The sequence below is a fragment of the Ammospiza caudacuta genome, chromosome 4 (assembly GCF_027887145.1).
Source record: "Ammospiza caudacuta isolate bAmmCau1 chromosome 4, bAmmCau1.pri, whole genome shotgun sequence".
Classification (NCBI taxonomy): domain Eukaryota; kingdom Metazoa; phylum Chordata; class Aves; order Passeriformes; family Passerellidae; genus Ammospiza; species Ammospiza caudacuta.
The window spans coordinates 13,063,195-13,075,455 of NC_080596.1; the positions used below are offsets into that span (position 1 = coordinate 13,063,195).

The 12,261-nt window shown below is 59.0% G+C and overlaps 4 protein-coding genes across 5 annotated transcripts; all 4 read left to right on the forward strand.

Moving 5' to 3' along the window:
* Positions 1-598: 598 nt before the first annotated feature.
* On the forward strand, positions 599-3,465 carry AP5S1 (adaptor related protein complex 5 subunit sigma 1). Its single transcript, XM_058804122.1, has 2 exons — positions 599-778; positions 1,208-3,465. The coding sequence occupies exons 1-2, from the start codon at positions 630-632 to the stop codon at positions 1,632-1,634; spliced, it is 576 nt and encodes a 191-aa protein (XP_058660105.1). The 5' UTR covers positions 599-629; the 3' UTR covers positions 1,635-3,465.
* LOC131556866 (sulfotransferase 1 family member D1-like) lies at positions 3,231-5,554 on the forward strand. Its single transcript, XM_058803774.1, has 8 exons — positions 3,231-3,357; positions 3,555-4,151; positions 4,225-4,350; positions 4,455-4,552; positions 4,645-4,771; positions 4,850-4,944; positions 5,024-5,204; positions 5,338-5,554. The coding sequence occupies exons 1-8, from the start codon at positions 3,231-3,233 to the stop codon at positions 5,448-5,450; spliced, it is 1,464 nt and encodes a 487-aa protein (XP_058659757.1). The 3' UTR covers positions 5,451-5,554.
* A 1,006-nt stretch (positions 5,555-6,560) lies between these two features.
* On the forward strand, positions 6,561-9,427 carry LOC131557228 (sulfotransferase 1B1-like). Its single transcript, XM_058804294.1, has 8 exons — positions 6,561-6,573; positions 7,799-7,947; positions 8,128-8,256; positions 8,367-8,464; positions 8,571-8,697; positions 8,775-8,869; positions 8,949-9,129; positions 9,201-9,427. The coding sequence occupies exons 2-8, from the start codon at positions 7,800-7,802 to the stop codon at positions 9,311-9,313; spliced, it is 891 nt and encodes a 296-aa protein (XP_058660277.1). The 5' UTR covers positions 6,561-6,573; position 7,799; the 3' UTR covers positions 9,314-9,427.
* Positions 9,428-9,788: 361 nt separating this feature from the next.
* Positions 9,789-12,156, forward strand: LOC131557229 (sulfotransferase 1B1-like). Of its 2 annotated transcripts, none has more exons than XM_058804295.1 (8): positions 9,789-9,922; positions 10,428-10,576; positions 10,806-10,934; positions 11,023-11,120; positions 11,300-11,426; positions 11,504-11,598; positions 11,678-11,858; positions 11,930-12,156. In XM_058804295.1, the coding sequence occupies exons 2-8, from the start codon at positions 10,429-10,431 to the stop codon at positions 12,040-12,042; spliced, it is 891 nt and encodes a 296-aa protein (XP_058660278.1). In that variant the 5' UTR covers positions 9,789-9,922; position 10,428; the 3' UTR covers positions 12,043-12,156. The 2 variants fall into 2 exon arrangements, with proteins under 2 accessions (XP_058660278.1, XP_058660279.1); XM_058804296.1 differs by having other exon boundaries at positions 9,809-9,922; positions 10,425-10,576.
* Positions 12,157-12,261: the final 105 nt, after the last annotated feature.

Sequence of the window (12,261 nt, forward strand, 5' to 3'; positions counted from 1 at the left end):
ACTGAAGCCACTTAAGGCAAAAAACAAGTTTTCCGTGGCTGGAAAGGTCTCATGGAAGAGTCTCATGCCTCCACGCAGACATGTCCCTCTCCATGGTCCCTCTGGCCATAGGCCCCTCCATGTCCCCAGTGACAGCCACATCTTCGTCCATATGCCGCACACAAGACAAGCACCTTTCCATGCTGGCCCTGGCCATGTCCCCCTGAGCCACCTCAAGCCACATTTACCCCCATGTCCTCTCCCAGCCGTGTCCACCCCATGCCCAGGGACACACTTCCTCCCGCATTTAGATCCCAAAACTGTGCTGTGCTGCCACTTAGAGCCACAGACCCCGTGCTGCATTCCGTGGCCGTACCCACAGAGACACCCCGGGAGGGGAACACGGACAGGAGCAGGGATGGCTGGGGAAGGGCTGCCACGGCTCCCTCATGAGGAGACAGTGCCTCCACCTCGGCCGCGCGCCCTTTCCCCGCCCACCGGCCTTTTCCCGCCAATCAGCTCTCGCTGCCCCTGAGCCTTGGCCAATCATAACCTGCACGGCGGGACGCCCCGCCCCCCCACCCACCGCGAGGGCCGCTCGTTCCGGGCCAGGGCCGCCGCTTCCGGCGCGCCGGGGCCGTGCGGCCGCCATGGTGCGGGCGTTCGTGCTGCTGGCGCCGGGCGGGTCCGCCCCCTGCCGCGTGCTGTACGCACGCACCTTCGGGACCCCCCCCGGCGCCGGCCCCGGGGGGCCCCGGCAGCGCCTCCGCCGCAAGGAGCAGCTGCTGGTCGTGGCCAGGTACACGCGGGACACCCGCCCCCGCGGGAATCCCCTTGCTGCGCATGCTGCTGGGACTCCCGGCACCGTGTGCCCGCCGTCTCCTGAACCCTCTGGACCTGGGACACCTGCTCGCTCTCCCTGGGATCACCACAGCCGTGATATGCCCACTTTGTTCGATGGGAGGGCTCTTGGGCATTGCCTGACCCCCAGGGCTGGGACACCCACCCCTTGACTGTGGGACACCTTCCGTTCCTGAGCAGAGCCTGTGGCAGCTCCCCTTTCGGGGAACAGGGCTCAGCGAGAGCCCCAGGGATCATTCATGGGATCCACACTTTTGGAGATCCTGGGCTCGGCAGGACCCCTGGGACCCTGTTCCCCCACAGAGGGGTCACTGTCCCTGGACGAGGTGCGAGTCCTTAACACGAGTGTCCCGCTTTTCTCTTCCAGACAAGTGGCCTCCCAGTGCCAACTGCTTCAGGCGTCCTTGGGGCGCCCATCTTCCCCACAGCTTCCCCAGCTACCCGATGAGCCGATGTCCCTCCAAGATGCTCCAGGGGGTGTTTTCCAGATGCCCCCCGGAGACCCATTCCCTGAGCAGGTGACAGTAGTCTGGTTATCGGTGCTGGCCCTCGCCTTCGCCTTGGTTTGTGAGCCTCAGGAGAATCTGTCCTTGGCTGAGATCACCCTGCGGCGCCTGGCTCCCCGCCTGCTGCTCTCCCTGCGCCTGCTCGGCCCCGGCGCTGACGTCCTGCTCCGTCCTGATGCCGCCGATGGCCTCCTGGACCGTCTCCTGCCCCACGGGCAGATGCTTTTCCTCAATGAACGTTTCCTTCAGGCAATGGACCGAGAGCTGGGGCTCAAAGTGTCCCGCTGACCCACAGATAGCATTCCTGCCTACCACCCCCAGATATTTTGAGGGATGAGAGACAAGGGAGGGATCTGAGATGGTCACCAAGCCCCAGTGGGATGGATGAGAAACATAGTTCTGGTATAAAGAGCTATGAGCCAGCTAAGAGCAGGGTTTTAATCCATTTATTCCCCAACACCATCATGGGAGAGCTAATAGCCATCCCCATAAATCCACCTGGAGCTGGGACAGTGCCAAGTTCCTGCACTGTGTTCCTGCACCACTCCATGTGCACATGACAGCGAGTGGAGGCTGCACGTGGCTATGAAGGGACGCTAAAAGAGGAACCCTGGATTGTGGTTATCTCAGCTGGGCACTGTGGGGCATGCAAGGTTTCCCTGGCAGGGGAAACATGGCTCTGGGATGGGACCTTGCCAGGGTACATGGGGCGAGCAGGGGTGTGCACCCCACCATGGGGCATTGGGGTCTCTGTGTGGGGCATTAAATGAACAGGCAGTGGGGCAGGATGTAGCCTTGTGCCGGGCACAGCAGGGTGCTTGTCCCTAGATGATGCTGCCTGGGGCCAGGGGACCTGTGTGACACCCTGGGAGGTGGCAGGAGCTGGCACCCACCTACCCCGCTCTGCAGGGTGCAGTGGGGAGCAGGGTCCTACCCTAGCAGTTTCTGGGTGCTGGGAAATCCAGGGAGCCAGGAGCTGGTGTGCACAGCTCTTACATCCCTGTGCTGGGAACAGGCTGGGCACTGCCACACTGTGCAGAGGGGCTGTCACAGGGCCAGGCCCCAAAGTGCTTTCCCTTGTAACTGCACCAGTAAAGCTGGAGCACCTGAGGAGGGGTGCTGGGCACTGGGCTTCAGCCATGGTGGGTCTCTGGCTTTGCTGGGGGATCTCACTGTGTGCTGGAGATGGGGGGACATTGCAGCCCACTGTGGCATCCCCCCTTAAGGGGAAGGGAGCACTGTCTTCACCTCCCCATGTGATAGCAGCTGTCACATACTGCACCCACAACTGGCTTGAATACAACCAAAAGCCAAAGAGACTCTTGTCCTGGAGAGTTTCAATGGTGTTAGCAATTAATTGTTGATGAGATACTGGAATCTGAATGTATGGGCCATTATTGTGTCTGCACTGATAGGATTCCCGTTGCTGGATTTCAGTATCACCTGGTTTATGGCCAAAATTCTCTTGCAAATCAGCCACCTGAATTGGATCAAATGCAATAGTTATTTGTGTTTGGTTTTCCTTTCCACCCTCAGGTCTAGTAGATTCAGGGGGAATTGAAGGAGATCAGGAATCATCTTTTCCTGATTCTCTGTCATGGGGATCGCCCTGTGTTTCCATCCCATGTAAGTCTGCCAGACTTTTCCTGGAACTTTGATATCATGTTCACCATATATGGCACCATTTTGGTAGCAGTTTGCTGACCCTGTCCACCATCTGTATTTCAATTTTAAGTAAAGGTCGTAATGTTGTTTCCTTATCAACAGATGAAAATGTTACATGTGTTTTTTTGTCAGGGTAACAGACCCATTTACTGTCTTCCAACTCCCTCATTGGATACAGAAGGTCAGAATTGTGAGACTGTATTTCTGCAAATGGTCCAGATGCTCTATCCTGCACTGGTGCCTCCTTTCCCAGAGACCCCACTGACCTGGCATGGGCCAGGCACCACTTGGCTTCTGCTTCTCCTTGATCTCCTCCTGGAGCTAGAGCAGCACCTGCTCCATCATGGTGGGTTCCTGTACTGCACAACCTGCTGGATCAGCTCATCCAGGATGGAGCAGATCAGCCTATGCAGCCCTTTCCTACAAGAGACATCAAAGGAGCACTCAGGAGGGCAGAAAGGAGGACTCCCCCTGCTTGCAGCACCCTCAGCCAGGTCCATAGCTGTGCTCTGTAGCTGAGCCAGCTCTCCTGAACCTTTACAGCTTGGGTGTGGCAGAAGGGTGGAGCTGCCAGGGCTCCTGGGCACCAGAGCAGGTGGAATCCTGAGAGGTGTGGGGGCCCTGGGTGGCAGAGCTGTCTCTGCACCTCCACAACCCCATGGCACTCATTAAAGGGAAAGTGCAGACAGGTGGGAGGAGAGGTGATGCTGGGCTCCATTCCTGACCCCTTATGGCTTGGGTTTAGTGCCTGGCCAGCATCCACGTTACCAAAGTATCCTACCAGGGATCAGGGCATGCTCCTGTGGCACTGGCAGGACCTCTGCCACGTGTATTGGGCTGGACTTTGCCTGATGGGGCACTGCCCCAGGCACAGTCCTGGCACAAAACCCAGTACTGCCCCAGGCACAGTCCTGGCACAGGTGCCAGCCAGTTTGGAGGTAGTGGAGGCTGCCAGCAGGGAAGACAGCCAGTGCTGTGTGGACCCACTGTCAGCCATGGAGCAGGAAGCTGAAATCGTGCAGGAGCTGGGAAGCCTCCATGGCATCCCCCTCTACAAGAGCTTCATTGAGGGCTGGCCACGGGTGAAGGCTTTCCAAGCCCGTCCAGACGACGTGCTCATCTCCACCTACCCCAAATCGGGTGAGTGGTCCTGGGGGAGGGTGCAGGGGTATGGGGTGACACCAGCCTTTGCAATGCTGTCCCTGTGTGGCAGGCACAACGTGGCTGAGCGAGATCATGGACATGATCTACCACGATGGCGATGTGGAGAAGTGCCGACGGGATGCCATCTACAACCGCGTGCCCTTCCTGGAGTTGAAGGCCCCTGGGGAAATGAGTGGTGAGTTTCCCCAGCCCAGCTGCCTGGCTTGGGTGGAGAGGGAAGAGAGCCAGCTCGGGGGTGAGGGTGCTGGGGCTCACACCTCTAAGTCCCCTGTGCCACAGGTATTGAGCAGCTGGAGAGCACCCCATCCCCACGGCTGGTAAAGACCCATCTCCCAGTCCAGCTCCTTCCGACCTCCTTCTGGGAGAAGGACTGCAAGGTAACGTGGCAGGTGCTCCCTGTCTCTGCTCTGGGTTGGTGGGGAGGAGGCACCACTGTGTACCTCCCAAACACATCCTTGGCTCTCTCCAGATTATCTACATGGCCCGCAACCCCAAGGATGTTGCCATCTCCTACTACTACTTCCACCAGATGGCCAAGATACACCAGGACCCTGGCACGAAGGCCGAGTTCTTGGAGAACTTCATGGCTGGCAAAGGTGTGAGCTGAGCCACCTGTGGGAAGGACATCCCCTGCTACTCCTCTTTCCAGCTAATCCCTTGATCATATCCCACAGTGCCCTACGGATCCTGGTACGACCATGTGCGCGGATGGTGGGAGAAGAAGCAGGAGAAGAAGATACTCTACCTCTTCTATGAGGACATGAAAAAGGTGAGGGTGGGATGTAGGGGAAGGAGCCCTGGTTGCCCCCCAGCTTTTTGGCAGCCTGCTCATGTCAGTCACCCTGCAGGACCCACGGCAAGAAGTGCAGAAGATCTTGCAGTTCCTGGGCAAGGAGTTGGCAGAGGGAATAGTAGATAGGATTCTGCACCACACCTCCTTCCAGGAGATGAAGAAGAACCCTGCTGCCAACTATGAGACCATGCTCCCCATCTTGATGGATCACAGCATCTCCCCCTTCCTCCGGAAAGGTGGGGGTTCAGCTGGGGGTTCGGTGGTGGAGGATTTGGGAGGGATGTCCCTGGATTGTGTTTGAGCCCCCATCTGTGGCTGCAAATATGTCATGTGTGTGAGGATTTACCCCAGTTATTTTCTTGCCCCCAGGGGTATCTGGAGACTGGAAGAACCACTTCACTGTGGCCCAGAACGAGCGCTTTGACCAGCACTACCAAGAGCTCATGGCAGGCTCTGACCTCCACTTCCAGATGGAAGTGTGAGGGGCTTATCTCCTTTCCCGGGAGGACTGTGCTTCCCCTTGCTCTCCCAGTGGGGAGGATGGATTCAGATGGAGATTCTTGCACTAATTCACTTTTCCCCTTGCAATAAATTGTGATAAATGGAGGCTGAGTCATTGCCTTCAGAGAAAATGAGGGTGGGGCTTGGATCCCCTGAACTCTAGGGAGTATCTGGAAACACCTTCATGGTCATCAGAAGAGAGGGTGGGCACACAGTGGATTTTTAATGATGGTCAGGCATCACCAGGAGTAGGCACCTTCCCAGAAACCACCACTGGCCCCTGCCAGCTTGGGCTGCCCCAGCCTGCCAAGGTGCCTGGAGGGAAAAAAGATCGATGATGAATGGAAAATCCCCAGAGCACCAGCGAATCCAGTGCTGCCGCAGCCCTTGCGTGCACAGGAGCTTTCATGCCGCTGGGTTGGGGCAGGTTTCTTGACAGAGTGGGTGGTGGTCAGGCTCTCCTTGGCCCAGCTGGAGCTTGGCAGCCCATGGTCTGTAGGAACAAAGGTGAAGGGAAACAGCTCCCTGCTGCTGTGTGGCCAGGCTCAGCAACATCACTGTCCTTGCTGGATAAAGAACACACCTTTCAACCTGGCTGCACCTTGCCCTTGCTCTGGGATGCCTGGAGCAAACCAGTCCCTGTCCCACTGGGAGAAGGGTGTGCTTTGGAGCCCCAAGTTCCCCATTTACACCCCATTTCTGGCCAGTTCTTCAGTTTCTAAAACTGCAGCTTCTTGGCAAGACAGCCTCATGAGATTGTTCTATCCTGAAAGAGATGCAGCCCAGATCCAACTGCTAAAGAGCAGCAGTGCTATGAGGGGACCTGCCTCACAGAAATAAATCCTTTTCACACATTCATGTAAATGCCATGATGCCTTCCACTGGAAGATGTGCTTACCCAGCTCCTGGCTTTGCACATGCAGCCAATTTTGCTGGCACGTGGACAGCAAAACACCTGAACACCTGCCATGGCATGCCTCATCTTACCAGGAATTTGGCCCTGGAGATAAATCAGGGACGTTTATCTCAAGGCTGCCAACAGCTGAGCTGCTGACTCTGCCCAGCTGCCATCTCTCCTGCCCTTCCCACTCCCTCCCAGCTAAGGTAAGGAAGAACATTTCCCCACCATCGGCACCCTTAAACACTTTTCCCAGGAGCACTTGTGCTTTGCAACCTCACAAACTTTGGACCTATATTTGAGTGGAGTAGGGGTACAACCAAAGCCTGAACCCCACATCCCGTTCGCAAGCCCCACATCGGTGTGAGGAGCTGGGGACGTCCACGCAGGTGACTCTTGGACCAGGACAGGGTGATGTTCAATATCCCGGGATGTGGGTCGGGATTTCCTCCCTTTGTTTACTTCAGCGGGTGGAGAGGGAAGCTGTGATTTCCACTCCCGCTGCCCGTGTGCGTCCCGACGGGCGCTTGAGCGCGGATAGCTCATCACAGGCATTTGGGGACCGTCCCCATCCCCGCTCGCCCCTTCCCCGCACTCCTCCCACCGCAGCACCGGGACCGGGTCTGTCCGGGCTCCTGTCCCAGCGGTGCCCCCCGGCCCCTCCATCTTCCGGGCAGGGGAAGGAAAATAACAAATCCCGCCCCGCAAGCGGCGGGCCGAGCTTTGCCTCCTCCCTGCCAGAGCGCCCGGAAAAGAGGCAAGTAGCCGGGGGACTTTGGGCACGGCGTTTCGGGGTGCCCTGGCCTCATAAGCCGGGGGCCTGGGAGTGTGGGTGCGGGGGCTCCGTGTCCCCGCAAGCCCCCGGGAGATGGGAGCAAGACACCAAGCTTGTCTCCAAAAATCCAGAAATCACAGGGCGGGGGTTTTGCCGCTGGCATGTCCAGCGTTTCTGTCCTGAGCCGTGGGTGGAAAGGCTTCCTAGGGAGTGAGTTCTGAGTTCTGCTCCTCGTTCCTGTGACTGTCAAACCCTCACTCAAGCCCCCTGAAAGCAAGGCTTCCTCCCGTGCTGCCGTACGACAGGGAGATGGGGAGGAAAAAGCAAAGAGAAAAGCAGCCTGCAGCTCCAGCCAGGAATGCCCCTGAGAGTTTTTACATCCAGGAACAGCGCTGCCAGCTTGGTATGGGCAGCTGCCCGCTGCCTGTCTGACCTGAACCCCCAGAGCTGGCCATGCCCTTCCACTTCCCCTGCACTGCCACCTGCACCCCAAAACCCCCATGGAACTCAGGTGCCACCTCCTGCAATGCCAGCAAGGAGGGCATGGTTTCCCTCCTAAGGCCAGGATGGCTGGGTACAGCAGGGATTTTGGGGCACCTAGGGAAGGAGATGGCCCTGCCAGCCATATCCCTGCTCCACGTCCCTGTCCCCAGCAGGATGGCTGATTCGGACCCCTACCTGCGGCAGCCCTGGCTCACTGTGCACGGCATCCCCATGGTCAATGCCTTTGCCCACAACTGGGAACGGATTGACACCTTCCAGAGTCGCCCTGAGGACATTGTGGTGGCCACCTACCCCAAATCCGGTGAGCGTGCCCAGGCACCAAAGGAGGGCCAGGCTCAGGGAGGGAGCCCATGCTGCCGGTGCCTGGGCTGGGACCAGGGGTGTGCCAAAAGGCAACACTGGTAGATGGTGACCCTCTGGTGCCCGAGATGGGTCTTCAGTGGGAATGGCATCAGCTGGACACCCAACCTCTCCCCACCAGGTACCACCTGGGTCAGTGAGATCATGGACATGGTCCTGAAAGGCGGTGACCCGGAAAAGTGCAAGCAGGATGTCATTTGGGAGCGGGTGCCCATGATGGAGTTTGCTGCTCCTGGGAAGTTACCACCAGGTAGTGGGGTGGCAGAGGGTGGTGGGTGGCAATGGGTGCTGCATGGGGACAGTTTGTTTTTGTATGGGTGGGCACCACAGTGGGATCATTTCTGGGGGAAATCCTTACAGGCACAAAGCAGCTGGAGGCCATGCCATCCCCTCGCATCATCAAGACCCACATCCCAGCTCACATCTTGCCCAAATCCTTCTGGGAAAACCGCTGCAAGGTAACAGGCTGGAATGAACATACCTGGAGGGATCCAGCCCCCATAAGGGAGCACCCTGCCCTGTTGGGACCTTGCAAGTCCCCACATGCCACCAAGCTTTCTGCAGATGGTCTATGTGGGACGCAACGCCAAGGACGTGGCCGTCTCCTACTACCACTTTGATCTGATGAACAAGTTCCACCCTCACCCTGGGACATGGGCCGAGTACCTGGAGAAGTTCATGGCTGGCAGAGGTGGGACAGGGCACCCCTAAGTGCATGCAGGGGACCCTGCAGGGGACTGTCACCTACTGGCTGCTCTCCCCATGCAGTGGCGTATGGTTCCTGGTACGACCACGTCAAGGGCTACTGGGAGCGCAGGAAGGATCACCCCATTCTCTACCTCTTCTATGAGGACTTGAAGGAGGTGATGGGGTAGGAGGGATGGTGGTGTGGAGGGGGTCCGGGGTTGGCAGGGGGGGTGAGTGTCGGCCTGTGTCGCACAGGACCTGCGGCGGGAGGTTGCCAAGGTGGCCCAGTTCCTGGGGCAGAAGCTGTCGGATGCGGCGCTGGACACCATCACCCGACACACGTCCTTCGAGGCCATGAGGGACAACCCTGCCACCAACTACACCAATATTCCCTCTGACCTCATGGACCAGAGCGTGTCGCCCTTCATGCGCAAAGGTGAGCGGCTGCGGGGGCCTGGCGCGCTGCCTGCCCCGGCCCCTGCTGAGCCCCATCTCTCCCGGCCACAGGCACCACCGGGGACTGGAAGAACCACTTCACCGTGGCCCAGAACGAGCGCTTTGAGCAGGACTATGCGCAGAAGATGTCAGGCACTGACCTGTGCTTCCGCACTCAGATCTGAGGGGACGCCGCCAGACACCCCCCAGATCCGCCCTGTGCTGTGGTGGCACTGCTGCCGTTCCTTCCCTCCCCTGGAAGTGGTGGAGAGAAATAAAATGTGCTCCCTGACCCTGCCATGGGGTGCTGCTCACTGTCCTGAGCTTCTGCTGATCCCAACCCAGGTGTCCCCCTGGGGCTGCTGTTCCCTTCTTGGGCTGGGACAAGCAGGTGTCACCCCTCAGCCGCTGTGGTGGGGGGATTGCCAGCAGCAGCTCATGGGATCGCAGGAGGTTTTGGCAAATCTGTGTATGGGGAGCATGCTGGGTGGGTGTGGGCAGTGAGAGGTGTCCTACTTCCCCTCACACAGCAGGATGTTGCCTGGGACCTGTGGGGCTGAGATGTCCTCTGTGGCCCTGCCTGCAGGTCAGTCGCTGCCGGTTTCTCCCTGCCTTTGCTCCTCCCTTTCCACAGCTGCTGGGCTGGCAAACATTACTGCCCTCAGCGCCCTGCCTCTTTCCTTCTCCTTTCTGCTATTACCGAGGGAGGCCCCGAGTCTCCCTGTCCTCTGCTGTCACCCTCCTGGAGTCACCGTCCTGGTGTCACCCTCCCGGCACAGACCAGCAGGTCTGAGGTGAGATGGGTGTCCTGGGGTGCCCTGTGGGTGCTCTGCCCATGCTCAGCTGCACAGAGCTGCATGCTGCAGGGTCCAGGGTGGTGGGTTTGGGGCATTTTGTGTTTGTGTGCAATCAGCAGCCCTAAACCTTCCCTGACCTGTGGTCTCCTGCAGTATCCCCAGGGACCCAGTTCCCTGCTCTCCAGGGGTGCTGAGGCAAGGGAAGAGGTGCTGTTCTAGTGTAGTCCCCTGGGTCTGGGCGATACTGGCACGCTGTGGGCACCCCTGTCCTTGCTGGGGCTCTGGGTGTGCTCCTGTCCCCACAGCTGGGATCCCTGTTCCCAGCAGTGTGTGCAGCGATGGCTGCGGTGACCTCTGGTCTGTGCTCTGGTGCTATCACTGCCGCTCCCTGAGCAGGCACAGTGCCAGCTGACCAGGCTGCCCTGGCTCACAGCCACCCTGAGAGGGTGAGGGGAACCTGCCCTCATCAGCCAGCCCTGTTCCACGTCCCTGTCCCCAGCAGGATGGCTGATTCGGACCCCTACCTGCGTCAGCCCTGCCTCACCGTGCACGGCATCCCCATGGTCAATGCCTTTGCCCACAACTGGGAACGGATTGACACCTTCCAGAGCTGCCCTGAGGACATTGTGGTGGTCACCTACCCCAAATCCGGTGAGTATCCTCAAGGCAGTACCAGATGTGCTGGTACGGGGTAGACAAGTGTGTTGTTCAGCTGAGACCCACTGCCTGGGTGTATGCAGCACATTTAGGCGCTGTCAGGACAGAGTTGTGTAAGATTTCCCTTTTCCCCCATGGCATCTGGTTGAGGTCTGAGGGATTGTCAGTGCTGAGACACCCAATGCTGCCCTGGCTTCTCCCCTTCATGGTTTTCTTTCCCCAGGCACCACCTGGGTCAGCGAGATTGTGGATATGATCCTGCAAGGCGGAGATCCTGATAAGTGCAAGCGGGACATTATCAGCAAGAGAGTGCCCATGCTGGAGTTCTCTGCCCCTGGGAAGATGGCAGCAGGTAGTGAGGTGCAGGGGTACCCCACAGGGGCTGAGTCCCAAGGGTCTTTGCCAAGGGTTCACTGAGGAATTGCACCGGGATCCCCCAGGAACAGACCTGCTGGCCACCATGCCCTCCCCCCGCGTGGTGAAGACTCACCTGCCAACACATATCCTGCCCAAATCCTTCTGGGAAAACCGCTGCAAGGTAACGCCCTACCCTTGTCCCTGCCTTGGAGGGAATTGCAGCAGCCCTGTTCCCATGAAACAGGACTCCCCACTGCTACCTCCAGCATCTTAAGTGTTCGTAGAAGATCCAGGAGCTGGAGCATCCTCCCTGCTGGGGCTCCTGGGGCTGCCCCTCATACATCCATGGCCCATCTGCAGATGGTCTATGTGGGACGCAACGCCAAGGACGTGGCCGTCTCCTACTACCACTTTGATTTGATGAACAAGTTCCTGCCAAACCCTGGGACATGGGCCGAGTACCTGGAGAAGTTCATGGCTGGCAGAGGTGGGACAGGGCACCCCTGAGTGCATGCAGGGGACCCTGCAGGGGACTGTCACCTACTGGCTGCTCTCCCCATGCAGTGGCGTATGGTTCCTGGTACGACCACGTCAAGGGCTACTGGGAGCGCAGGAAGGATCACCCCATTCTCTACCTCTTCTACGAGGACTTGAAGGAGGTGATGGGGTAGGAGGGATGGTGGTGTGGAGGGGGTCCGGGGTTGGCAGGGGGGGTGAGTGTCGGCCTGTGTCGCACAGGACCTGCGGCGGGAGGTTGCCAAGGTGGCCCAGTTCCTGGGGCAGAAGCTGTCGGATGCGGCGCTGGACACCATCACCCGACACACGTCCTTCGAGGCCATGAGGGACAACCCTGCCACCAACTACACCAATATTCCCTCTGACCTCATGGACCAGAGCGTGTCGCCCTTCATGCGCAAAGGTGAGCGGCTGCGGGGGCCTGGCGCGCTGCCTGCCCCGGCCCCTGCTGAGCCCCATCTCTCCCGGCCACAGGCACCACCGGGGACTGGAAGAACCACTTCACCGTGGCCCAGAACGAGCGCTTTGAGCAGGACTATGCGCAGAAGATGTCAGGCACTGACCTGTGCTTCCGCACTCAGATCTGAGGGGACGCCGCCAGACACCCCCCAGATCCGCCCTGTGCTGTGGTGGCACTGCTGCCGTTCCTTCCCTCCCCTGGAAGTGGTGGAGAGAAATAAAATGTGCTCCCTGACCCTGCCATGGGGTGCTGCTCACTGTCCTGAGCTTCTGCTGATCCCAACCCAGGTGTCCCCCTGGGGCTGCTGTTCCCTTCTTGGGCTGGGACAAGCAGGTGTCACCCCTCA

Bases quoted from the DNA above. Each gene is read 5' to 3' on its own strand.
- AP5S1 (XM_058804122.1), top strand. From the start codon at position 630: ATGGTGCGGGCGTTCGTGCTGCTGGCGCCGGGCGGGTCCGCCCCCTGC. The intron at 779-1,207 runs GTACACGCGGGA...TTTCTCTTCCAG, and splicing joins CAGCTGCTGGTCGTGGCCAG to ACAAGTGGCCTCCCAGTGCC.
- LOC131556866 (XM_058803774.1), top strand. From the start codon at position 3,231: ATGCTCTATCCTGCACTGGTGCCTCCTTTCCCAGAGACCCCACTGACC. The intron at 3,358-3,554 runs GTGGGTTCCTGT...GAACCTTTACAG, and splicing joins GCAGCACCTGCTCCATCATG to CTTGGGTGTGGCAGAAGGGT. The intron at 4,152-4,224 runs GTGAGTGGTCCT...CCTGTGTGGCAG, and splicing joins CTCCACCTACCCCAAATCGG to GCACAACGTGGCTGAGCGAG.
- LOC131557228 (XM_058804294.1), top strand. From the start codon at position 7,800: ATGGCTGATTCGGACCCCTACCTGCGGCAGCCCTGGCTCACTGTGCAC. The intron at 7,948-8,127 runs GTGAGCGTGCCC...TCTCCCCACCAG, and splicing joins GGCCACCTACCCCAAATCCG to GTACCACCTGGGTCAGTGAG. The intron at 8,698-8,774 runs GTGGGACAGGGC...CTCCCCATGCAG, and splicing joins GAAGTTCATGGCTGGCAGAG to TGGCGTATGGTTCCTGGTAC.
- LOC131557229 (XM_058804295.1), top strand. From the start codon at position 10,429: ATGGCTGATTCGGACCCCTACCTGCGTCAGCCCTGCCTCACCGTGCAC. The intron at 11,121-11,299 runs GTAACGCCCTAC...GCCCATCTGCAG, and splicing joins TCTGGGAAAACCGCTGCAAG to ATGGTCTATGTGGGACGCAA. The intron at 11,859-11,929 runs GTGAGCGGCTGC...TCCCGGCCACAG, and splicing joins GTCGCCCTTCATGCGCAAAG to GCACCACCGGGGACTGGAAG.